Genomic DNA, 26683 nt, shown 5'->3' with positions numbered 1-26683 from the left:
TTATTTTATAATAAAAATAATTTTATAATATAAATAAAAATTTATAAATTTATTTTCTCGAAATTTATTTTAATTTAAATAATAATAATAAAAAGCCATAAAACGCTTATCTGGTGTGGAATTGGTAGGATAAAGAGCCCATGGGCCGGGTCGATGCTGAGGGGTACACATTTTATTATTTAACGGTTTCTAGAGACCAACAAACGGAGTTTAGGCACTATATTTCGCTTTGGTGGTAACCCAACAGATATCTCCACAGCTCCGTCTCCAGCTCCCTCTCTCTCAAACCTTCTGGCAGCAGTGACTGCTCTAGACAGTTAGGTGCTTTACCGTCAATTTTCTCGAGAAAAGTTTCTTTCCCTAAAGAGGCGAACTTTCTAGGCAGAAGAAGCAAGTTACTAGATGTTTCGGATATAACTCTCTTGCTTTTCTTAACGATGATGATGGAGGGTATTTGCCGCCCAGTACGAGATACATGGAATCAAGCTATGGACCGATGCTACATCTTTCCTTGTCTTTCCGATCCCGGTGTGTATACTCCGATTCTCTGTCATTTTCTCTACATTTTCAAATAATAATAATAATAATAAGACGAGCATTTTAAAAAAAAAACTAAGTGATAAAAATAAAAACGACACGCCACGGGCATATGTATACATCTTTTAAATTTCTCCTGGGTTTTTCTTTAATGGGTTCTGATGTTTGTGAGCTGGTTTTCAGCACGGAGATCTTCGCTTGGTTTGAAATTGGCGCTGGTGACTTTGCATCTGGTTTACGCCGGCATTCTCTTTCTATTTGATGGAGATTTAATAGAAAAGACGAAAAGTGAACCCTGGTATGTTAGTGCCTCTTCCGTCAAACAAATTTGGAATTGGGTCTTTAAGATCTCGTCTGGTTAAAAAAACTCATCTTAGTTTAAGTCCATGTTAGTGTACGATTTCACAAAACTGTATCTAGCTCATAAAGAGTCTCACACTTGAGGTCATATGAGCTAAAGTAAAAATAATAATTAATAAAAAAATTGGGGCTTGCTAGAATGTATGCTTTTTGGCAATTAGTGCTACTGCTTACTGAAAGGAAAAAACATTGAAAGGTCTGAAGTGCGCTTACTAAATCTAAAACGCGGTGATTTCCTGTGTTTGTCTCCCCAGGGGTTTAGGTTCCATTGGTGAGTCCTAAGGGCTAGGCCGTGGGGTGTTTTCTGTCATTAAAAAAAAAAAAAAATCAAATGTAGATAATTATTACGAGTATTGTTGAAAATGAGTCTCCTGGGGATTGTTTAATTTGAGCTATGAAAAAACTCTGTTTCTCTAAAATAAGATTAGAATGTCATAACTTGTGTAACGAATAGCCAAAAGTTAGGGTCTGACCTAAGAGCCACTCTAGGAACCAGAGGTGCCGCTTGGTTGATGTTAGGAATTAGTTATAGTCAGAAAGTTCAAGTAGGTAACTTGTTGTCATTTGATCAATTTAGCCTAATTAGTTGAAATTTCTATCACCTCCTTGGACTTTACATGCTTCTATCATAAGTGTTTCTCCACATTCTGCTATTGAACATTCCCAGATTCACATGCCATCTGCAGTGTTCATTTTAACATCCCAATCTCGGGTTAAAAAATGGAACTGTAATTTAGCATTGATCTTTCTCAATACTAACGTAATTTTCAAGATTTGACTGTTAATGATATTATGAATATGCCAAAATCCTATGCCATATCAATAAAATATCTCATTACTTATCAAAACAAAAATGAATATGCCAAAGTGATTCGTCATCATTTTCACAATAGTTTTATGCCGATTTCTATTATTTCTATAACCTTCCTAATAATTTCTTTGTTGTCCAGGTACACTGCTTTATATTTGTTGTTGTTCTTTGCTACACTGGTTCAATACTTTATTACTTCTGGTTCTTCTCCTGGGTAAATATCAATTCTAATGTATTGCCTCAAGACTGAGATTTGGGTTGTGCTTAGAACACATGATCTCTCTAGTTTATTTTTAATCTAACACGATTTTCTTTGTTTCTCTTCATATTTTTTTTAGATACGTAATTGATGCAATGAGAGCTGTTACTGAGAAAATTCCAATAATTCAAAAGACACCAGTAACCTCAAAGTAAGCAATAATTTGATTTCTATACTAAAGGTTTACCATTAACGACAAGGATCAAATTAGTGAAGTTTACATTTAATACCATCTTCTTATTATTTTATTTGAACAATGTTTAAGCAAAGACAACCTGCTTCAAGCAAAAATGGAAGCTTGGTTATTTCCGTGGATGGAAGTCAGTTGGAAAGAAATCTTCTAGGAAATAACACAACATCATGGTCGAAGTTGGTTATGGACATGTATCCCCCTGGAACATCTGCTAGGTAGGTAACTTTTTTATAGTTTTCTGAAGAATATTTATTGTATTTATTGGTGATACCTCTCTCAAGAACTTATTTTGTTCGTGCATATTTATATGTGAAAGCTACATTGACGGGGTATTACATGGACCTTAGCGGTTGATTTCAATGGTTTGGGGCTACATGAGTTCCTTATATCCATTGTTCTGTGTTCATACCTAGATGTGGTCTCTAATCTTTGTATTAGGCTTTTGCCTTCTTTTGATAATATAATTTATTTTACTTATCAAAAAAAAAAAAAAAATTAAAGGGACAACATTTTGTGCTAATTTTTGTGAATTGTCGATCGAAACTTGTTAGCTAAAGGACAAGGATAAACTCTGTCCTGCCTTCCACATTAACTAATACCAGTAACTTTTTGGTTCAATGCCCATTAGTTTCATTTCAATATGGAATTATATTAGCAAATACAGAAAGGGTAGCTGAATTTGACAATTTTCAAAATACACACTGTTACTAACTGCTTCCTCTTGACTCTTGCAGAAATTGGACTTGCTCTTACTGTAATGTTGAGCAGGTAATACCATCAATTGTTTACATCTATTGCCAACTCCCAGAGTGCTTGTTCTTCTAACAATGCTTCATCTTTAACCTTATGTTTGAGTTTTTCTTTTTTATATTTTATGATTTCATTAGAGGTCATGATAAATGCTTATGAGTTAGTACCAAAGCAGGGGAACCTATCTTTCCTCAACCATCATTATTGATAGACTAGGCCAAACCTTAACACAATTGATCTTCTAACACAAGTGGAAAACGTGATTGATTCTTCACTTGTTTTCTATCACTAAAACATACCCTTTTTTCTCCTTTTATCCCCTGCATCTTTTATAGATTAATTAGGAATGTCACATATATCATCAAGGAAGTTTATGGATATAATTTAGTAAACTCTGATCAGCATGGAAGGTGCTTGAGAAGCTTTGGCTATTTTTCATTGGATGTTCATAGTAAAATAGATTCTACCAGTAGAAGTGTTGGAACGGTGGGAGATAGAGTTCCAACCCTCAGCTGCTTAGATTTTATTTTTAGACAGCTTATGTATCAAAACAGTAGCATTTATTGTCTCTGTTTCCTCACACATGGTTACTGAAGTGGATACGGAATTTGTTATTAACTAGCTTATGTTTTGTGTATACTACTCCGCTTCCTGTTCGCCTTTTGATCTAGATTTTGGTGATGATTTATTCTGTATGCAGCCTCCACGGGCTAAGCATTGTCATGACTGTGACAAATGCGTTCTTCAGTTTGATCATCATTGCGTTTGGCTTGGAACATGCATTGGCCAGGGTAATCATTGCCGATTTTGGTGAGTTTATTACTTTGCGATATGTTGTTGAATGCATAATTTGCCCTAGCATGAATTGTGATTTTGTAATATTTTAGTATCTGTTTCTTGTGCTCTTTCTGAAGAGTTATAATATGCTAAGATATTGTGCTCTTTGATGAGTTTGGAAATGCACAGTTTGGTGAGTCTTTGTCTTTAGATCGTTAACGTTTTGAGACATTATCTATCGTGTTCTTTTTCTATGATAATTATACAGCTATACACTAGACAGTATGTGTGTATATGATGTTTTCAAACCTGAAAGTTATTTTATCTGAGTGGTAAGATGCGTATGCAGCTAGCTGAGTTTTGACCCCACGTCCGCCATGTTCTTACAGGACAACGAGGCATCCTGAAAGTTACTTTCTTACTGCATTGCAGTCTGATTTTGTTTGAGCATGGCGGTATACTTGATCATTGAGAATATAAAGTTTTCCAAAAGTCTGTCAAATTAATATATATTTTTCACTTAGGGCTCTGCAATTCAACCTTCCATGAAAGATTGTAAATTACATAAACACCTTACTCAATTTTGTTTACGTTCCTATGAAATATATTTTTGCAAGCTAAGAACCTCTCTGCTTTACTCAATTTTGTTTACATGCATATCTAATATTTTTTCCTAGCTAAGAGCCTCTCTGCTTTTTGTCTGAAAACCTTAGGTGGTACATTTGCGAAGAGACAGCACTTTGCCTCTGGACTGGCATTTTGTACATTACCTACCTGAAGGCTAATATATCAAGGGTCTGGTATGCATAATTTTTTGTTTTGGGGTTCTTATTTGATGATAAAGTTTGGGCTTGGTTGGTATCCAACTCTTGATGGAATTAATATCTATGGTGGTGTACTGTTAAGAATCCACCGAGAGAGGAAAACAGGAAGTGGAGAAATTGGTCAGTTAGTTGTGACAGTGGTGGTACTGGTGTTTGTTGTTGTGACAATTTAGTCAGACATCAGTAGTCAGCATTTAGTTCCCTTGAGTAATTATGTTGAAGGGTGTATTTGTCAGGTGGAAGGATGCAATCATGATAGTGCTGTTGATTACTTTGTCAATCTCCATCATCTTTCTGCTTCTCCTACTACTATTTCACAGGTAAGAGTTGAGTATGTATACCACGATAGTTATTTCTGCATCAAATTTCTTATGTTCATGACTTTGCCTCCTGTGCCTGCCCGTGGTTACAATCTAGATTAGGTGATTCTTTGAAATTTATATTTCTTTAACCTTTTTGTTTTTAATCTAATGCCTTTCATTGAGATGCTTTCATTAGTTTAGTTTTGCTTGTAGACTTGGTGTTAGATTTCATCATTCCTAATATAGAAGAAAATGATCACATCCTACATTTTTTTTGTGAAGTTCTATTGGTTCCATATTTTGCGATACTTATGTTTTGCTGAGGGCCCATGCAGCTGTGCTCCCTCTGGATTAGTTGGGACTTTGTTCCTGGTCAACCAGTGCCAATAAAGAAAAAAGATTTTAAACATTGAGGAAGCCGACTTACCGAACATAATCCAGGACCAAAAGAGCCACGCAAATGTTTTGTTTATGAAAACATTGTGCAGGCTAGGTAATCTGTGACCTGAGAATTAGATGCAAAGGACAAGCGTCTTTTCCCCAGTTCCTACTGGCTTTCAAAGAAAATGAACCGATGCAACTAATTACTGACCAAGCCATTAGTCCTGTGTCCAATACAGTTGGCTTGTTGTGTTACTTCCGTGACTAGTGTAAATTGATTTGAAGTGTTGTTTGTTGAGACAAACCTGAGGTGTCAGAGAAGGCAATTTCCAGAAACCTTGGCCAGAGTACATCGATTAATATGTATATATCTGTGAAATTTTAAAAGTACTGTATTCTTTTGCAATGATGAGTAGATGTAGGTGTTGATGATATTAAACACCCATAATGATTGGTAGCTCAAGTCTTCTGGTTTGGAATTTGATTTGATGCAGTTATCTTATTTTGACAAATCAGACTACCTACGAACTCGTGAGACGTAGACGCATCCCATATCTAAGGTTGGTTGATTCCTTTTTCAATCTTAAATAAAAGTTACTTAAGATTGTAACTCGACAATTTTTTTTTTTTTTTGTTTTGGTTTTACTAGTCTGGTTTTAGATGCTAGAACAAGATAATAAAAGCAAATAAGTATGTGGTTACAGGTTGTAGACATCAAAGGCAGATAATAAGATATTGGTTACACATCTTCAATTTCTTGGCTTGCTCACTTGATAGTTTGTGTTAATCTGCAGGGGTATTCCTGAAAGAATTTATCCCTTTAGCAAAGGAATTTGCAGAAATTTGTATAACTTCTGCTGCGTTCGAAGCAGTATATTCATCAAGGAATCGCTACCCACACAGCAGGAGATTGAAGAAAAGTTGAGGCCCTACACGTGCTACGATGTTGTGACCTGTCGTTGCTGCTGACCTTTGCTTAAAATGTACACTAAAATTCACATTCGTCCCCTGCAGATTTATATATTTTCATGAAGAAATATGATTGCATATCCATTTGTTTGATTCTCAAGCTGTTTGTTGGATTATAGATGGCACCTTTTTGCCGGGTTTGTACGCCTGTAGTGGAGGGATATTTTGAGGTGATATGGTTCGAGATGACTATGATATTCACTCTTATCCAATCCAATTAAATAGTATCAAGAGCCTAATAGCCTTATGGTATATAACCCAGTTCTTCAAATCTAAAACCTTGATGCGAGCCCCCAACTCCCTTTAAATAAATAAAAAAAAAAAAGAAAAAAATTCCAATTAAACAGTCGACAAGTTTCCACATGAAAATGGTTGAAAACCACGCCCCATATTTTTGTCAAAAGTCAAACATTGGCCGAAGTGAATATTCAAATCCAATTATCTCCAACTTAAAAGATGATTGTCAAAGACCGTTTAATGCCTTGTTTCACAAGTTTGACAATGGAGGTTTTCGCTTTAGAAAAAAGGCTCTTCCCTCTGGAAGATGTGATACGTCGTTTTCTTGTTCTCTCTCTTCTAAGAAAGAAAAAAACCTTCAAGCAATCATCTGACTGTAATGAGCATCTGATTTAACTACCAAAATCAATAATTTACTTTCTCGAGTTTCCAATATTTTTCACGTGATTATTGGAAATCTTAAGTATTTCGTGAGTTCTCTGGAATGCCTTCACTATATAATTCGGTGAACAAGTCAAATAAAGCATTAAGCATCGTGATACATGCACAGCTTAAAAAAAGTATATAAATGTAAAAATGGAGGGTAAAATAGTCCATTCATTGTTCTAATAAAGCAATAATAAGAATGATAAAAATATTATTTTAAAAAATAATTTATTTAAAGAATAATACTATATACCACACTACTATCTCACTTGTATCTTATTATAAATGATGTGACTCATTTATCATAATTAGATGATAAAAAAGTATACAATAAATTATCATTTAATGGTAGTAAATATATCGAATATAAATAGGATGATAGTATGTGTATAGAATTTTTTTTATTTAAATATTCCGTCAAGATTTAATGCGTTAGTGGCCAAAGGGTTTAGGGTGGCCACGTGGACGTGGGCAAATATTTATATTTTTTAATTTTGCATCAAGGGTATTCTAAATAATTCATTTAATTATTCCATCAAGATCTGATACTTATTCCAAAACTTAAACTGATCCCTTTCATTTATTACGAAGAAAATGAAACATTGTGGTTTGAAGGTCAGAAGTCAGAATTTTCAGATGCTATTCAAAAATAGTGTGCCCCCGAGAGCTGCTGGCATCCAATACGAAATGTTTTAACTCACGACTAAGCAAATGTAAGGTACTTAGTAAGAGGCTTGTCAATGTCATCAAGGAATTTCGGTGCATTTTTAGCCTCTGTGGCCCATTGCATGTACTACACAGCTCTACAAACTATTGAAAGATCTCCCTAGCTACCTTCATAAATGACAGCCCCATGCCTTCATAATGAGAGATAAAACTTCTTGAAAATTCGGACGATTGAGAGAGAGAGAGAGAGAAAGAGACAGATACAGATGTAGGTAAGAGTTCCAGTGCTTACAAATTGAGTGTTATTAGAGAATTCTATATTTTCCTAAGACACGAAAAGAAATGACTTCATGTCACCATTTCGTTGGAGGTACGCTGCCATGCAACATCAAATCACAACTTACATATACAATAATACCCCGAACAAGAAAGAAAGAAGAAAACATGAATTAAATAGCAATGTCTGGCTTCGCCTTGATGATTGGGATCCTCTAGGGGATTTAAAACGCTTGCTTATTAGTGAGGCTTGAAGAAACTGGCTTCAATACCAGTGTCAATCACAACATAAACCCCAGCAGCAATCAATATACCACTCAGACCCATACCCAACACCCCTAGTACCCAATTCAACCACCACATTCCGCTGTACATTTTAGGCTTCTTTATCTTGAGCCACATGAAACATGGGTATGCCAATGTCACGGGAAGTGCTATGCCTCCAATCAATCCGGCAAGGCTTCCCAAGAATGGAATTGCCACCGCCACGAAGAAGCACCCATACCCAAACATTGCCCGGAAAACTGCGCGTAGCCACCATGGGCATGGCTCCTTCTTTCTAATTGTGTACTTGGACTCCATGTCATCAAACATTGGCATGCCATAGATTTGGAATGAGCTTACTGCATTCACTATGACAAACAGGCTGGTTAGGCCTAGCACAGACTGCGACACATCTTGCGAATGGAATACGTAGAGTGCTGTAAGCATTCCTCCATCTGCTGGGATCTGTTCAGAAACAAATTCTCTTTCTTTAAATAAACAGAACATGTAATCTGAAACAAGTTACATTAATGGATTTATGATGCTTTAACTTAGAAGTTCCTCTATACGCAATACTTTATCCCACTTCGATCACCTTGTGCTGATGAAACATTGTCTACCAATCATTAAAACATCTCATTATAGCGAATTCAATAGTTAACATCAACACAGTAGGATAAAGAGTGAGGTATGATCAATATGTAGCATTCTCCTTAGTCATTTTGGTTTATGAGACGTGCTTATATACCTTCTGGCCATAAGCCCAATAGCCACCAATTGCAAGAGGAAACAAGCAGGCAGCTATGATTGTATAGGAAACCTTGACTCCTTTCCACATTGGTACTCTCGAGGGATGTGTTGAAAACTGAACTTGAGGATGAAGTTGAAGTTTAAAGGAGAAGGATGAAGAGGTGAATGAGAGAAAACTTGAGAGACAACTCTGTTGAAGAGAAAACTTCTTGCTATATTCATTCGATCTTTACAATGGTGAAGTGCAGTGATTATATACAGCTTGCAAGAATATAAAAGAAAGCTGGAAAAGCTAAAAAGAAAAAACAATTCCTGACACACTTTACATAAACACACATATGCATTATACCAAGAGCAGGGGGGACAAAGCACGTTTATCTTAGCACTAGCAGGGCACTCACTTACTTGGTGCAAGGTTGTCTGAACTTGCAGCTTTCTGTGTAGTGGATGCACCTTCATCTACTGCTGCAGCAGACTTCATTCCTTTCCTCATGTGCCTCATTGGATTTGGTCTTTGTGACTCCCCCTCAAGATGGGCATAAATGTTCAAAATGCCCATCTTGGACAGTAGGAACTGAAGGCTTGCAGTGTTTAATGCCTTAGTGAAAATATCTGCAAGCTGGAACTTTGATGCAATGTGGAGGGGAGTGATGATCTTGGCCTGCACTTTCTCCCTAACAAAGTGACAATCTAATTCGATATGCTTGGTCCTTTCATGGAAAACTGGGTTTTTAGTGATGTGTAGGGCAGATTGGTTATCACAGTACAAGAGGGCAGGTTTGGAGTGTGAAATGTTGAAGTCTTTCAGCAATGAGATCAACCATACTATTTCACAGCTAGTGTGTGCCAAGGCTCTGTACTCTGCCTCTGCAGAGGACCGTGAGATGGTCACTTGTTTCTTAGATTTCCAACTAACCAAAGAGTCACCAATGAACACACAGAATCCTGTTATTGATCTCCTTGTTTCTGGGCAAGCTGCCCAATCTGAGTCACTAAAGGCCTTGATGTGCACAACTGACTTAGAGGGATAAAATATCCCTTGACCTATTGAGCCTTTTATGTACCTCAAGATTCGATGTGCGGCTTGCATGTGGTCCTCATTGGGCCTGTCCATGAACTGGCTGAGTATGCTAACTGCATAGGTGATGTCTGGTCGAGATATGGTGAGGTAGATTAGTCTACCTATGAGTCTTCTGTAGCTTGAGTGATCCTTCAACAGATTTGATGAGGAGTGTGAAAGTTTGTGATTCATCTTGATTGGTGTGCTTGCTGGTTTACATCCAAGAAATCCTACATCTTCTAGGATTTCAAGGCTGTATTTCCTTTGGCATAGATGAAGTCCAGCAGCTGATCTTGCAATTTCTAGGCCTAAGAAGAATTTGAGAGTGCCAAGGTCCTTAATTCTGAACTGAGAATGCAGGTGAGCTTTTACTCTGTTGATGGCTTCAATGCTTGAGCTACCTATGACTATGTCATCAACATAGACAAGTAAGGCTATGAAACCATTCTTATCAGTCTTAGTGAAGAGGGAGTAGTCTGATTTGGAATGTTGGAAACCAATGGAAACAAGTGAATCAGAAAATTTCGAGTGCCATTGTCTAGAGGCCTGCTTGAGTCCATAGAGTGACTTATGAAGTTTGCAAACAAGTTTCCCTTTGATAGTGGACTCCCCCTTACTGTGATAACCTGGAGGTAGTTCCATGTAAATCTCCTCATCCAATTTTCCATGAAGGAAGGCATTGTGTACATCTAGTTGATAGAGATGCCAATTGAAGATTGCAGCAAGTGCAAGAAATATTCTGACAGTTGTGAGTTTAGCAACTGGACTAAAGGTCTCTTGATAATCAAACCCTTCCCTTTGAGTGTAGCCTTTTGCCACTAACCTAGCTTTAGGCCTCTCCACAGTTCCATCAGATTTTAATTTAATTTTGTAGACATATTTGCATCCTACTGCTCTTTTTCCCTGAGGTAAGGTAGTGACTGTCCAAGTGCCATTTTCTTCTAAAGCTTTCAACTCAGCATGCATAGCATCTTGCCAATACTTAGATTTAGCAGCTTCTTGGTAGTTTTGAGGTTCTTGAAGTGAGGATAGTGAGAGGGCAAAGGATTTTTGCTGAGTGGACAGATTGTTGTAGGATAGGTATTGGTGAAGAGGGTGAGCAGTATTGGTTAAAAGTGGGTGTGAGGTTGGGTCTGTGTGAGCTATTTGGCAGTGATAGTCATGTAGGTAACCAGGTGGTTGTCGAGGTCTACTTGATCTCCTAAGGATGACAGGTGATGTGTTCATGAGGGGAGAGGCAAGTGATTCAATGGGGACATGTGGAGAGGGCTCATGGTTTTCATCAAAGGGGGTGAGAGTGTTTAGGTCATTATGGTCATTTTCTTGTGGATTGAGTTGGGTGGCAGGGCTGTTTTGTTGGGTGTCAACTGGCATTAAGGGAGTGACAGATTGGTGTGTGGGAGCAGAAGGCATGGGTTCGGGTATGGCCATTGGAAGGACTAAGTTGTGAGGGTCCATGGAGGAAGTTGCATCAGAATTTGATTTTTGAAAAGGGAAAGATGACTCATAGAATATAACATCTCGTGACACAAAACATGAGTGATCTTCAAGGTCATAAACTTTGTACCCCTTGATACCAGATGGATATCCTATGAAGATGCATTTCCTAGCTCGAGGACTCAGTTTGCCTCTATTATTTTTTATTGTAGAGGCAAAGCATAGGCAACCAAAAACCTTTAGGTGGGAGTAAGATGGGATGGATGAGAAGAGGGCCTCATATGGTGATTTGTTGTTGAGGGTTGGAGTTGGGATTCTGTTGATGAGGTGGGCTGCTGCTAGCACAGCATCTCCCCAGAATTTTAGTGGAAGGGAGGCTTGAAAAAGAAGTGCTCTAGCAGTGGATAGGAGGTGTTGGTGTTTTCTCTCCACCACCCCATTTTGTTGGGGGGTATAGACACAAGATCTTTGGTGTAGGATGCCATGAGAATTGTAAAAATCTGTCATTTGGAACTCAAAACCATTATCAGATCTTATTTGTTTGATTTTAGCATCAAATTGGTTCTTGACCATGTGAATGAAATTCTGCAAAATGCTCCTTGTTTCAGATTTAAATCTCATTAAATAGGTCCATGTGACTCGAGTTTTGTCATCCACAATGGTTAGGAAGTAGTGATGTCCTTGAATGGAAGGATGAGAATATGGCCCCCAAATGTCACAATGAATTAACTCAAAAGGAAGCAAAGTGGAAATAGAGCTTAATTTGAATGGTTTTCTTTTCTGTTTAGCCAAATGGCAAACAGTACATTGGATGTCAATGCCACATTTTACATTAGGAGCATGAGTTCGAATGATATTTATCCTTTGAGGAGGTACATGACCTAATCTAAAATGCCATAAATCAAAGTTTTGTGGCTGGTTTGAGCTTGAGTTCTGACTGTTGGATGAGCAAGTGGACTGACTGGGATTGTTCTTGACTGATGAAGGGCCTTTGACAGCATGACATGATGAGGACTGGACTTTGAGAAAGTAGAGGCCATTGGAGATTTCAGCAAGACCAATCGTCATCCATGAAGATAGGTCCTGTATGAAGCAAAATTTTTCAAGAAATATAAGGCAAACAGAAGGTTTTTGGGTGAGTTTGCTGGCAGATATCAGATTAAAAGTAAAAGTTGGTACACATAGGACATTTGTGAGAATGAGTTTGTCTGAAATCTTGACAGTGCCTATGTGTGTCACTGATGCATATGTCCTGTTTGGGAGATGCACTTGGGTCTGTTTTTCAGAGGTTATGGTAGTGAGGAATGAGGTGGAGCAGACCATATGGTCTGTGGCTCCTGTGTCTAGGATCCATTGAGGTGTATGCTGTTGGACAGATTTGTGGTTTGTGAGGGAGTGTGTGTTTTGAACAGAATGTGTAGGAAATTCTTGCAAGTTAATGATGGTAGGTGTTTGAAGGTTTATACCTGCCATGTTGGAAGAGTGGTGATTAAGAAATGTGGAATCTGCTGCTGCTAGGGGCTGAGTGTCAGGTTGAGTGGTTGGTGAGCTTCCATCCTTTGGGTTAAGCTGAGAAGACTGAGCATTAACAAGGGCTGCTATCTGCTGAATTTGGTCTGCAGTGAGAGGCAATGAGGGACTCGAGTGACTCCTTTCCTGGTTTTGAGCAGCAACTTGGTTGACTGAGTGGTGGCTTTGTGCACCATTAGAGTACCCAGGCTTAGACTTGGTGAACTTGAAGTTTGGTGGGAATCCAACCAAACGATAACATTTTTCTTTTGTGTGTCCAGGTTTCCCACAATGATAACAGGTCATCTCTCCTTTATCTTTTCTTTTGGGTTGGTTATGGTAGGCAACTAAGGCTGATGATTCATTGAGGGGCATAGCAAGAGTCCTAGCCTGTCTTTGCCTCTCCTCTTGCAGGACAAGGGAGAAAATCCTGTCCAGTGATGGCATTGGACTCATGAGGATGATCTGTCCTCTTATGCTATCATAGGTGTCATTTAGCCCCATCAGAAATTTGAAAACTGAGTCAGTTTGTTGAGCCTCTCCTACAGTCTTTAACGCTTTGCAAGTGCACAAGTCACAAGAGCAGTGAGGCAAGGGTCTATAGTTATGCAACTCTTCCCACACTGCATTGAGTTGAGTGAAGTACTCATTCACAGATAGGGACCCTTGAATAATGGACCCAAGCTGCTGTTGCAACTGATAAATGCGCACATTATCAGGCTGTGCAAACCTTGCCTTAAGTTTCTCCCAAACCTCCTTAGCGGAGTTAACATACAGAACATTAGAGGCTATTTCTTTTGAAATTGAGTTGAGGATCCAAGAGAGTATTAGGTTGTTGCAGCGAAGCCAAGGGACATAAAGGGTGCTGGGAATTTCAGGGGTTTTGATGGTTCCATCTAGGAATCCCAGCTTGTTTTTTATTGAGATGGCCAAAGTGAATGAACGGTTCCAAGACAAATAGTTGGGACCTGTGAGGTGAGGTGTGACTACCACAGTGTTGGCATTATCACTGTGGTGGAGAAAAAATGGACTATTAGGGTCCTCAGATGGACTTGGAGGGGGGTGATTCTCAGCCATAGGAACAAAGGGTTATGGAAATAAGGGAGTGAGTGATTGACAAAGGAGAGAAAAATAAATAAAGCAGGGATATCAAACCTGCTCTGATACCATGTTGAAAACTGAACTTGAGGATGAAGTTGAAGTTTAAAGGAGAAGGATGAAGAGGTGAATGAGAGAAAACTTGAGAGACAACTCTGTTGAAGAGAAAACTTCTTGCTATATTCATTCGATCTTTACAATGGTGAAGTGCAGTGATTATATACAGCTTGCAAGAATATAAAAGAAAGCTGGAAAAGCTAAAAAGAAAAAACAATTCCTGACACACTTTACATAAACACACATATGCATTATACCAAGAGCAGGGGGGACAAAGCACGTTTATCTTAGCACTAGCAGGGCACTCACTTACTTGGTGCAAGGTTGTCTGAACTTGCAGCTTTCTGTGTAGTGGATGCACCTTCATCTACTGCTGCAGCAGACTTCATTCCTTTCCTCATGTGCCTCATTGGATTTGGTCTTTGTGAGGATGCTTCTCATCTGATGGCATAGTGGCCTGCAACACACCATTATCAAATTTTTAATTATATGAGCATACAGTAACATGCAAGTGGGAAAATGGCACCTATTGTCATGGGCCTACAAGAGCAAACGTCTTTTACTGACCTCATGTCATCAAAGACCAAGCCAATGACAAAGATCTACCTAAAAATTTGACAATTTGGGGAAGTACTATATACTGAGCGACTTGGAATATACCAACTCGTACAAATGATCAGATAAAGGATTTATGGTAGGTCAAGATGACTACGTGCCTCTTCTTTTTCCATTATAATCAACATTTCCTATGTTTCGAAGAAAAATAAGTAAGAGTATAGAGAGTTAATGCATGCGAAAACTTGAAGACTGTTCATCACTTCATTTAATTGGCTGCTATCTGACAAACTCAGGGTCAAGATGAACACATGCCTCTTCTTCTTTTTCCATTCTAGTTAACAGTTGTCTTCATTCAAAGAAAAATAAATAAGAGAAAGTAAAATGTGAAACGTACTACGTAGACTGTTGACTTCATTGCCTGCTTTCAGACAAACGAGGACGGAATAGGTAGGAAAGCCTTTTCTGACAACAAAAAGCATACACCTGTCTACTTTACACACAAGCTAGTATGAAAAACTTTGAGGATTCTAGAGCCAAGTTTTGAGCAAAGTGGGTAGGAACTTTGTGAGTGTATGCGCTAATTAAGCTCAGTATTAAATCGATTAGAAAAAAAAAAGCTCAGTCTCAAAATCCCTTGTCATTTTGGTCTTCGTACTTTAAGATAGCATGCATATATATGATCAGGGAATTAACCATGTACGTACCTGAATCTCAAGGATAAGATTGTGGCCCCTGAAAGCAAAAGCAATGATCCCGAGTGCATTAAGCACATCAAAAATATGTTCGATCTGGGTTTTTCCCCTAACAGGATTATAGGACACCCCAGGAAGCCTGCCCTCTGCCACGGATACAACCCATATCATCGTGCAATATGCAACTGCAGTGATGGCCCCGATCAATGACACACCCGCTATGGAGTTCAAGTTCGGCAGCTGTGATAGCAACACGGCTGCGCACGTAAACACCAAGTACCATTCGACGCTGGTTAGCGGCTGGGAGCATGTTGGCCCGCACACAATCTGGTAGAATTGCTTAGAGGTTGATCCACCAATAATGATTAAAGCCACACATGTACCACCAGAGAGATACATGATTGGAAACATAGCCAGCAACTTTCCTAGCTTGTCCCCTGTTTAATTGGATATATTGCAAAAGTACCAATGGTTAATACATCTAGACTAATAATCAGAGAGAAGAAAAGATAGAGCAATTATTGGAGCTTTTAAGTGTTCTAGAATATCATGTCAACTGGAAACAACAAGAGTGGGAGGTTAAGATGATATTATCTCGTAGGCTTAAGCTTTTGTATGGTGTGTGGCAAAAGGCTTAAACCCGATATTTTGATTAGCGGAAGTGATGGTCCTAAATACCCCTTAACGGGCGATGTAAAAAAATTTTGCATACCGAAGGTGACACAAGAAAGTTGGAGGTATCGGCAGTAGCGCATCCCAGTTTCAGTCGATTCATGGAGCTGGACGAGTAACCATAGGGTGTAAAGCTGCCAGACAAATGCTAGAGTCAAACCTATTATTCCCCATGTCCTGCAAAAGCAATCACAAAAATACATAGTTGAAAACCAATATTGAAAAAGAAGCCAATGAGAGTTCAGTTTTATTTTTGAGGTTTTAGTGGTTTACCAGCCAAGGATTGTAAAGGCCACAGGAAGCACAAGAGCCTGGACACCAATCCCAGAACAAAGAGTGTGAAAAGCAGCATAGTATTGGTTACCATTTCTTGACTCAGTGATTGGTAGCCAAGCGTCCTGAGGATCAAGCTTGGTCATCCTGAGAGCCTTTCTCATTGGGCTTCCAAGGGGAGTAATAAACCTTGGAGTCAAAGATAGCCTGGGGGTCCTTGGCGTTTTGGGTGTCTTGTTTCGAGGCGCCTCTGCTGCATGCTCCCCATGAAGCAGCGGCGACCTTGACAAAGAAGGTGAGTGGAACTGAGAGGGTGGACATGATACAGGCGGCGTCGAAACAAGCGGGGATGTTGGTGCAACTGATCCTGGTCTCGGCGTTAATGGTGCCGATCTAATCTCATTCTGCTCGCTCATTTTGTCTGTCCCCCTCTCGGTTCTCTCTCTCAATCTTGCATTAAAAACTACTCGGCCTAACACGTTATATATATGGGTAGGTGAGGGTTCAAGGGAAGTGCAAGTAGCCAGTAGTTGGACTTTGTAAACCGTAATGGATAGGTGTGTAAAGAGACTTGGTTCGTCTCAGACAGCTTTTGAGGACCGGGTTGAGAGAAACTGTTAACTAAAATATTTAAGATATTGTTTGACGGAAAATTGTGGCTGGCTATTTGTCTGAACTATTGGAAAAATGTCAGAAAGTTCCTCATGGGTTGGAAATTTTTTTAAAGCTATGTGGCATGTGTGAGTTCATATTATATGCTGGTCAATGTAATAATACTCCTGAAGCGGAAGGGAGGGCTAGAGGGGGTGATAATTAATTCAAGAAATTCCTTTCCAACACTAAAAGATTGCACCTTGTTTTGGAGGAGTTTGTCAAAAGAGAAATACTTTTTGCAGTCGGCAGATATAGTCGGCGTGCAGTCAGCTGTAAAAAAAAATTAATACTGGACCTACATAAAAAAAAAAAAAAATTATTTTTATAATTTTTTATAATTCATATAGGTCCCCTTGAATATAAAAAAAAAATTTTATAATTTTTTTTATTCATTCTGTACAGCCGACTGCACACCGACTGCATGTGGCGACTGTATGTAGCAAAGCTGTTGTCAAAATAGGTGTCCTGTTGTCACGACTCCAAAAGTGATGAGAGTCTAGTCAGCAATCGGAACGCAACACTAACGTTCGAACTTGGGACGTAGAAAAATAAAAAGTTGAAAAACAAGGCCAATGTAAAAGCAATGAATTCTGACAAACTCTAGTTTTTTGAAATGACCTTTACCAATTAAATAAAACAGGTGGATTTGACCATTGTAATCCTCGTTTAAATAACATAACACATATATGGGGTGTCAACTAAACAGGTTAAGGTGGAGTTGAATCAAAGGCTGTAGCTTCAAGTTGATGATTTGCTACTAAATTTCAGACCTCTTCAAACGTCAAATAATGAGCGATCACAATGAGATTTCTCTGTTAAAGAATCGCATAATATTATTATACAGCACAACAAAATTAAAAGAGTAACATAATATTTGCATTTTATATGACTCTAAAGTTGACAAAATGACACATTCCCTTCCCCCAAGGACAGTACACGTAAAATATCCGGGCATAGTGTGTTTCTATACGATAGGATGATAACATGCATAGACCATATGTATGTATATGAATCAAAAAAGCCAACAAAATTGATACAGTCAAGCAATCTGCGTTTAAGGTAGTGATTTGCGATTCTTCAGTGCTTCGAAGTGAGCGGCAAGTGTATCATAATCTGGTAATTTGGGATGAACACGATGAGCTGAAACTTGTTTATCATAATATGATGGATCTGGCGGTGGGGGCTGCTTGGGTGGCGGATAAATACCACTAGGAGGTTCTTCTGTTTCTATTTCTTTGTCACAGTCGGATTCATCAAACTTCATGTCTGAATGGACAGAAGGTGTATTGTAGCTATGCCTCCTATAAACATTGCCACCATTCACATTGGTAGCCCGTGTCCCCTCACGGCTTATATATTGTGACCTTCCGAACCACTGAGAATCATATATGTGAGTTAACTGATGATCCATATTCTGTGTGGAAAGGTCATTCGGCATGAAGTAACCACTAGATATGGCTGAAAGGGTGGTGTCAAATGACTCAAATCCACGGTCGTCGATACCTGAAGTATTCAACTTATTATCAAGACCAGATGCTTGAGTAGCTTGATTGAAGTCTCTGTCTGCCAAATAGGCAGCAGCTTGTGCAGCAGCAATTGCTTTCTTGGCAGATTCTGCAGCTGCTTCAGCTGCTGACACAGTGTCCTCAAAATGCATATTGCCATTTCGGCGGCTACATGTTGATCCAGGTAAATAACCAGAAGAAAATATCAAGAAAATGAATAAACAACAGTTTAACTCAATTCCTTCATGGTGAATTGGAGCTGAATAGATTGGATGACTTACCTGGTAATTTCCTTATTTGGCTCAGCAGACTGAGTTGGTCCAGGCTTCACAGGTAGACTGGTAGCACTAACGAAAGTGTTTGGTCCTTCCTGATCAGTGAAAGAAAACACAGATTTTGAAAAGGACAAAAAAAATTCTTGGCTGTCACAAATTGTGTCAGTCTATGTCACAGAGAGACAGAGAGAGCAACTTACTATACGCTCTTCCAAAGGCTTGAGAAGCTCCAACTCGGATTCTGTTGTATCCCACTGAATCTGGTATTCCTTTGCTATTTCCTTCAAGACTTTCAACTTTGCTTCACCAGTAGGGGTTCTTACAGAGAGCTTGTCGATTAACTATTAGAAATTGGAAAAACAGAAGTTATTAGAGTACATAACAATCAGACTTTTGAGAGAAAAGAAAACTAGTATCTGACTCGCATATCATTCAATGAGGCAATATATAGATCTTGTTGTATAAGATATGGCTAATAAAAGGAAGACGGTAATTACCATGCGGTTTACACCACCGTCAGGTCGCAGATCAGTAGCTGCAGATACAAAATCTTTCCCATATTTTTTCTCAAAAATATTCCTAATTGCCAATAGCTCTGGAATTTCTGAGCACCTTGGAGCAGCAAATATTAAGCTAGCAATCCCTTCTTTCAGATCTGCTGGGCATTGCCTGGACTAGTTGGACCCAGATCAGAATTACATATATTCAAGCCTTACGAAGTAAAAAATAATTATCAATTCTTTCACCTTTGCTTTGCAATGATAGTAAGTCTGGCCACAACTAATTCACAGAAGAGTTCAATGAACTCATTTGCAGCAAGAACATTCTGTTCTCTGATGACATGCTCAACCTACAAAACAACAAAAAGTCATTGGTACTTGAAAATTTATAGTGTCACATTGTGCGGAAAATATAATTACACCTGACATTGAAATTTATTATATTCTATTCCTGGATGCCAAATCCTTAATTGCAAACTCCATATTTAATCATGATTCACAATTATGAGCCAAAAAATTTGGCTTCCATCATCGAAGAAGGTAGTAGCAAATGGGGGAAAAAGAAGGACATTGAAGGAAGGTTCCAAGCTTTGAATAACATGATTTTTTCTTTTTTTGGACTTGAGTAATTGGAAATTCTATTAATAAATATGAAAGGTGTATTCCAAGTACAAAGAAAACAATATAACATAAAATTTTAAAAACAGAACATAAGAATAGCAAATCGAAAAATAGCTAATTTGTTGGATCGGTGAAAGCAAGCGCAAGGGGCAACCAAGTATACATGATGTGTACAAGAGAAAGCAACCATACAAAAACTAAAAGATAACAAAAGTTGAGCACAATAAAATTTTGTGCTCGTGTATGTCCCGTGTACAAGGGTTATTGCCTATCCTTATTACCAATAAAATTTTGTTTGCCAGTTAAAAAATAAAAATAAATAAATAAACAAAAATAGAGCACAAAAATATGCAAAAGTATAAACATCAAGCATTAATAAAACATCAGTCGAAAAGTGACTTCAGAAAGCAAAGTTGTAAACCCAACTTGTCTTCTCAGTCCTTGAAATTTTCGGCATTTTATTCACTCCAACTGCATCACAATAAACAAGGGAGGAGGCCACTCTCCAAATAGAATTAAGATCATTCCAACAAAACTTTCTTTTCCAACATGTCAAAAGCTCCACCACCAGCCCATACGGGCATAACCCAGTCAACTCCAAACATCTTAAGAACCAAACCAAAAATCTGTTGCAATATCACTATGGAGAAGGACATGATCAGCAGTTTTCCCATTTCTCTTATACATATGACATCAGTCTATCACTACAATATGATGCTTGCGCTGATTTTACCAAGGATATTTTTGTAAGGATGCAGTCCAGTGATCCCTGTTGGAGCTTTAGACCTCCAATTGCTCTTCCAAGGAGCAAAGTCAACTTTAGCAAGCAGCAATCAGTGAAAATGATTTAACCTCAAAAGATCATCTCTTTGAGGGAACCCAAAAAAAACTTATCTTGAATTCCACTACTTCTCTGAACATAATATAAAGCATTGAAAAAAGAAGATACAGAGTCAACCACCCAATCATGTACCAATTGGAAATGTTGAAATCCCTATAAGCCTCATGACTCTGTAAATGCAGACCTGGGGTGTTAGTTAGAACCTCTTTATATGATATAAAAAGCAAACTGTCTATTTAAATATGAACTTCCAATGTTTGCAAAGATAGTAAAGCATAAGCTATACTATATAACCAACACAATCCAATATGATATTGACAAAATTCCTGGTAGATGTAATAGAAAACAAATTTGGTAAGGGAAAGTATAACTTAGAGTTAGCAGTAAGGTGAATTTGATACACATTCTGTTTTCAAAACAATCAAAGAAGTTTGATTGTAAGAGTTAAACACATCGAATTTGATGACATGTTTAGTTATGCAACTTAATTTGGGGAAGCCCGTCTCCTACCAACAATTTCTGTGATTTTTGTTTCAAGGCATTGATAGAAGAGCATAAAAAACACAGTCACTCTGAATGCATTAAAGTGAAAAGGTAATTCTAGAAGAGAAACAGAATCCATTTTGCTTCACTTACTACCTTACAAAGCTGTTGTTATGTCAAACCAACAAAGGCAGCTGGCTCAATTCATATCCAATTCCAAAAATCACCAGCTAGTACAAACCAAATTCCCAAACACTATAAGAGAATTTGACCCAAACAAGCCAAGACAGGGCCAAGGAGAGAAATTCAACAATAGCTCGATTCCTTTTTCAAAGCTTAAAAGACAAATGTTAATTCCTCAAATGACTTTCTCATTATGTTTCAGATTTACAGCTTCAGCATCCATAAATTACAATGTTGATAGCGACCCAAGGGAACGTGATCATAAATTTACAAGCAATATGATAGCGCCAACCTCAATTCAACAATGCACGATAAATAAGATACTACGAAACTAAAAAGCCAAAATAACGTCAATGAGCACTACAGTGGAAAAACCCACAAATAGTTATCCACAAATGTATGTTTAAAACAAACGGTTTGTTTCATTTCGAAGTTCAATGTCATGCCCAAAATAGAAAGTGGCATCTTGAAAAATTACCCGGATGCGAGCAGTGGCATCTTGACCAGACTGTAAAAGCAACGCAATGTCTCGCCGCATCTGCTTCACCACCACCTGTCTCTTGTTCCTCAGCAGCTTGATCCTCGCCACCGCCATCTTCGCCGCTGTCTTGCTGTTTATAACCCCCCACATTCACTTTCCATTTTATTCCAAAGGAAAAAGAAAGAAGAAAGAATGAAAATACTACCCTCTGCTCCATTCGGTTGCCAAGAGACTCATTACCCAGAATCAGTCACAGAAAAGAAAAAAAACTTGCGTACATTTGCTTGGCAGCCAAACAAAAAGAGTGCGATCAACAGGGGAAAGAAAGCCAGAAAAGAAAAGCAGAAGGGGTAAGAGAAAGAGAAAAGTACCATTTGGAGGAGTTGAAGCCTCGGCAGAAGAGAGATAGGCTAAGCTTCATGAGATTCCTGGCGTGGGTCGTGGCTACACTTGCGACGGTCATAGCTGTAAGACAGAGTGAGAGCCAGGCAATGGTGTTTTTATTTTGAAGCCTTTTGAAGAACGGTCGTCTGAGCTGGGGAAGCATCTCTATATGGGGTTCTTGATCGTATGGTCCGATTCGGAGGGGCCCACTGAAGGCACCGACTACTGTTTTTAATTAATTAAGGTTTTATTTTCCTGAGTTATGGAATATCTATGTGGTATGGGTATCTGGTTGGTGTAAAAGGCAATGCATGTAGCCGTTGGGAGATTTGACTTCACTTGTGCGAGAAGAGAGTGGAGGAGCCGATGGTCCTACTTCCTGAGCCAGAATCCGATGTCATCATTTAATACAAAAGGTTTTACAAAGGAATGCGAAATAAGCATCATTCAAGTGAGACTACTGCTACACTTACAAAAAAAATTTATATAAAAATAATTTTATAAATTAATATAATTTAAAATTTTATGTGATCTATAAAATTTATTTTATAATAAAAATAATTTTATAATATGATGAATCATATTAAACCATGTTAATTTGTAAGATTATATAAATATAATCTTTGTGTGATTAGAATATTTCTCTTTAAGTGAAGAGTAATGCTATATATATAATATAAGTGAGAATATTTTTTTAAAAAAGTGTGAAATATAAAATTAAAAATTTAATTTTTTATGTAAATTTTATATTTATTTATTTTTTATAAAAAAAATGTACCATATTTATATACTATATAATTATAAATATTATTTCAATCAAATCTAACACCTCTTCTCCCTTATATTTAGCCTAATAATATTTGTTAACAGATCGGATTGAGTTTTAACTTAAGTTTTACTATGTATAAGTAAATTTATATATTAATTTATGTATTAATATTAATTTTTTTATATTCAAATTTTAAATTAATATTATTTTTAATAAAATTTATTTTTTAACTAATCACATTATATTGATATATATATTAATATATAGTTACATTTGTAATTAGATTTTTGCTTAACTTAATTGGATTAACTTGACTAATAGGCCCAAACAGTTTAAACAAAATAAGCCCAACTGACCGACAAAATCCAAAAACCTACAAAACTAAACACTCGACCAACACTGCACAACAGCTGTTGTAATAAGGTCGAGTTGTCGGCCACGTAAGCATGCCACGTGAAAACATAAAAAGTGTAGACGGCTGCCAAAAAATCAAAATTTTATAAATAATAATAAGATAATTTAAATTAAATATTTTTTTAATTTTAAAATTATTGACAAATAAATTAAATAAAAATTATTATAAAATTAAAATATTATTATAATATAATTTTATAATATTATTTTTGTTTTAAAATTTTAAAAAATTGAATTATTTTTTATTTTTATTTGAAAATTTAAAAAAATTATAATAATTAATTTAAAAATTTTGTATTTAAACTATGTTTAGGAAGGATATAAGATAAGATTAGATAAGGTGAAATTAGAATTTTGAGATAAAATTTATTTTCAAACAAACCCTAAAGTGTGGAAGAGACAATGCACATTTTTTCTCAAAACTTTCCCAATAGATTTTCAGGTCCCAATGAGCAATTGGTGAAATCATATTTCTGGTTGATTCTATTATATTCATGTTCTGATCAATTCTATCAATTACAGGGTGAGGTTTGATGTTTCGTACATTCACAGAACAATTTACTATACATTCTAATTACATTACATGATGGGAAACAATTTACTATACATTCTAATTACATTACATTACATGTGAAAATCCCATGTGGATGAAACAAATTTCAGTACGAGGTCTAGTGAGAAATTATATTCAGGAGCAAGACTCTTGTTCTGATCAAGTGCCTGAACAAGCATTCCAAACCTTTCTCAATGCCTTCCATGACAACATCCAAGGCATCCAACCTAATCTGTGCAGATTGAATCTTTTGTGCCTTGATGATCATATCTTCGCTTGAATTGTGCAACAAGAGGTTGCCTAGTGCTATATCTGCGCTTTCCAATTCATTCATGCCCGGTTGCTCTTTACGTGTTGCTTCACCTTTCAGCACCAGTTTGGAAACCAATTGCCACCTGCTAGGCTTTGGTTTCAACACTGGCAAAGAAAGTAATACAAAGAGGGAGTGAAAGATCGAAACAGTAGTCAAACTTGTTTCGCTAAGCACTCTAACCACGGCCGCGAGGTGATCATCTAGAGCTAACATCGGAGAGTCCTCGAATTGTTTATCCATTAATGGCTTCAAGTTGGATGCTAGAGAGTTTGCAATCGCCTTTTTCATCTTTCTTCTCGAGCAACTATAAGCAGTGAAAATGCTTTCAATGCTCAAGTGATCTCCCACCTTTCTTCTGCGAAGTGCAGATTGAAGTTCTCGAATGCAAGCCTGCATTAATAGAATGGCATCCCTGGTGTTGCCACATAAATCCAAGTATCCCAAGCAGCTTTCCAACAAGTTATTGACAAATTTCTGGTGCTGATTTTGGGCAAGAGCTTGTTGGGTCAATGGCAAATTAAGAAGATCCTCTATGCATCTGTACAACTCACTTAGAAGGGATAGACCATTAAGGCATATGGTTGTTTCTACCTTTGATGATGATGGTGACGATGAAGTAGAACTTGATGCCTCCCAAGATTTAAGCTTGTTCAGCTCTTCTTCGACCTTGAGTGTGCTGGGATGAGATCTAGCCGGCAAGCTAATAGATCGAACACTATAGCGTTTAGATGGCTTGGGGGAGAAAGCTGAAGCTATGGTTGCTCTCTTCATCTCACAGAAAACGTTGCAATTTGAAGTTGGGTTTAAGGAGTCCTATGATTCGTAATCAGGTATTTATACCAAGTCATTTAGGGAATTTGGGAATGGGCAAAGGAATATTAGGTCCCTTGATGACAATGTGATCAACATGTATAGGCATCGTGGGGTCTGTCTCAATGGCGTAGGCTATGTCGTCACGTCTATCAATCAAAAAATAAAAAATAAAAACACCTCCTTTTTTTAATGCTAAACATTTGGGCCATCTGGGTGCGGTGCATCATATCATTGGGGCGTTTTGTTTTGCACCACTCGACTAGATTCATTTGGCTTTTCCTCTCCCAAGCAACACCGCCACCACATCACCACGGTTAAATATTAATGGAAGTTGCTGGCATTAGTTCGGTTTATTCATATAAAATTCTCATCTTAAATTTAAAATTTTTATTTTATTATTATAATTTTTCTAAAATTTCATACAAAATATAATAAATAATTTAATTTTTATAATTTTTAAAATAATAATAATATTAAAATTTCATTTTATAACTTAAAATTTCCATCTCAAAATTCTCAAATAGCGAAACTGAACCTAAGAAGCTCAGCCAGCCGGCTAAAGTTCTCCGAGTAGGGATAGGGATCAGAGCTTTGTGCCTGCAAAAATCAAAGATCTTGAAAGATCCTGAAACTTATTAATCAATTATGGATGGTGGTTTAAACAAGAAATGTATATGTTATTAAAATATAGGTACACGAGTGGCATGTTACCCTATGTTCCCCTTGAGATTTGCAACCTGCCAATGTAAGATATCTGTCTAGTACTTGATATTGCTATTAGGACAAAAAATTATTTGCATATTTATTTAATATGATTAGTTAAAAAATAAATTTTTTAAAAATAATATTAATTTAAATTATAAATACGAAGACATCAACATTAGTACGTATATTGTTACGAATTCGTTTGTATGTAACAAAACTCTTGCTATTATCTCCATATGTTTTACTTGAAGGAATAATAGTATGTATAATTATTATGAAGTGTATAAGAACTGTGTAATTATTTTGAAAAATAATAGGTTCCATTATCAAAAAATATTTTTCTTTTCATATGAATCCGTATTTATTCACTTTTTTCAAAATGATTGTGCGACACTTACGTACTCATAATTTATACTTTCACAATATTCAATATTTATTACAATTAACCCGAAAATAATTTTTATTTTAATAATCATTTCTCTGAGCTTATCCTGCTCTCCATTTCTTAAAAAAAAGAAAAAAAAAGAAAAAAGAAAAGAAAAAAGAAAAAATGCACTTTAGCTAATCTTGAAGCACTTCTACGTCAGATGATTGAGATACGCATTCCAAGCTTTACAGATTAATATAAAAAAAAAAAAAATACTAAGTTAATTGCACAGAATAGAAAATAAAATTAACTATTATTGCTTATAGCATATTATACAAAAACAACTTCGTTAATTTTCGGCACAAGATATGATAGATTATGATGATGCCGTACGCAAAGGATAATCAAGATATAATAGTAATAATTGAGATTTTAAACTTAACTCTGGTAGACAAGTGTAGTTTTCAAAATTAAAAACTCCAGCAATATGATTGGTTGTATATTAAAAAAATTAATCTAATTAATTATATTAGTAGAGTACACAAAAAGTACACAAAAATGACTCTTTCTTAATAACGTGTTCCATGTTTCCTTTTGGCTAGCTATACCGACACGTGGAAGAGGACAAAGCTATGGAAATTGAGACTTTAAGCTTAAGCTATGTGGAGTTCATTAATAAATTAA

At 37.0% G+C, this 26683-nt stretch overlaps 3 protein-coding genes across 4 annotated transcripts; 1 reads left to right on the top strand and 2 right to left on the bottom strand.

The window, feature by feature from the left end:
- The first annotated feature begins 204 nt into the window (after positions 1–204).
- Positions 205–6402, top strand: LOC122316794 (protein S-acyltransferase 10-like). Its single transcript, XM_043133583.1, has 11 exons — positions 205–528; positions 721–835; positions 1848–1922; positions 2047–2118; positions 2238–2375; positions 2895–2928; positions 3611–3720; positions 4401–4487; positions 4748–4831; positions 5689–5754; positions 5989–6402. Exons 1-11 carry the CDS (start codon positions 438–440, stop codon positions 6161–6163), a joined length of 1047 nt encoding a protein of 348 aa, XP_042989517.1. The 5' UTR covers positions 205–437; the 3' UTR covers positions 6164–6402.
- An 11171-nt stretch (positions 6403–17573) lies between these two features.
- LOC122314817 lies at positions 17574–22216 on the bottom strand. 2 transcript variants are annotated; one of them, XM_043130425.1, is made up of 7 exons: positions 22053–22216; positions 21679–21811; positions 19319–19422; positions 19070–19241; positions 18773–18913; positions 18579–18667; positions 17574–18465 (listed from the first exon to the last, which is right to left on the bottom strand). In XM_043130425.1, exons 1-7 carry the CDS (start codon positions 22142–22144, stop codon positions 17847–17849), a joined length of 1350 nt encoding a protein of 449 aa, XP_042986359.1. In that variant the 5' UTR covers positions 22145–22216; the 3' UTR covers positions 17574–17846. The 2 variants fall into 2 exon arrangements, with proteins under 2 accessions (XP_042986359.1, XP_042986360.1); XM_043130426.1 differs by lacking the exon at positions 22053–22216 and adding an exon at positions 21887–22031.
- A 1480-nt stretch (positions 22217–23696) lies between these two features.
- On the bottom strand, positions 23697–24981 carry LOC122317239. Its single transcript, XM_043134214.1, has one exon. The coding sequence runs from the start codon at positions 24883–24885 to the stop codon at positions 23920–23922; it is 966 nt and encodes a 321-aa protein (XP_042990148.1). The 5' UTR covers positions 24886–24981; the 3' UTR covers positions 23697–23919.
- Between the last annotated feature and the right edge of the window lie 1702 nt (positions 24982–26683).

The sequence above is a fragment of the Carya illinoinensis genome, chromosome 7, assembly GCF_018687715.1.
Source record: "Carya illinoinensis cultivar Pawnee chromosome 7, C.illinoinensisPawnee_v1, whole genome shotgun sequence".
NCBI classification, from domain to species: Eukaryota; Viridiplantae; Streptophyta; class Magnoliopsida; order Fagales; family Juglandaceae; genus Carya; species Carya illinoinensis.
Note: the sequence above shows the minus strand (reverse complement) of the source record. Positions and strands in the feature narration are given on the sequence as shown.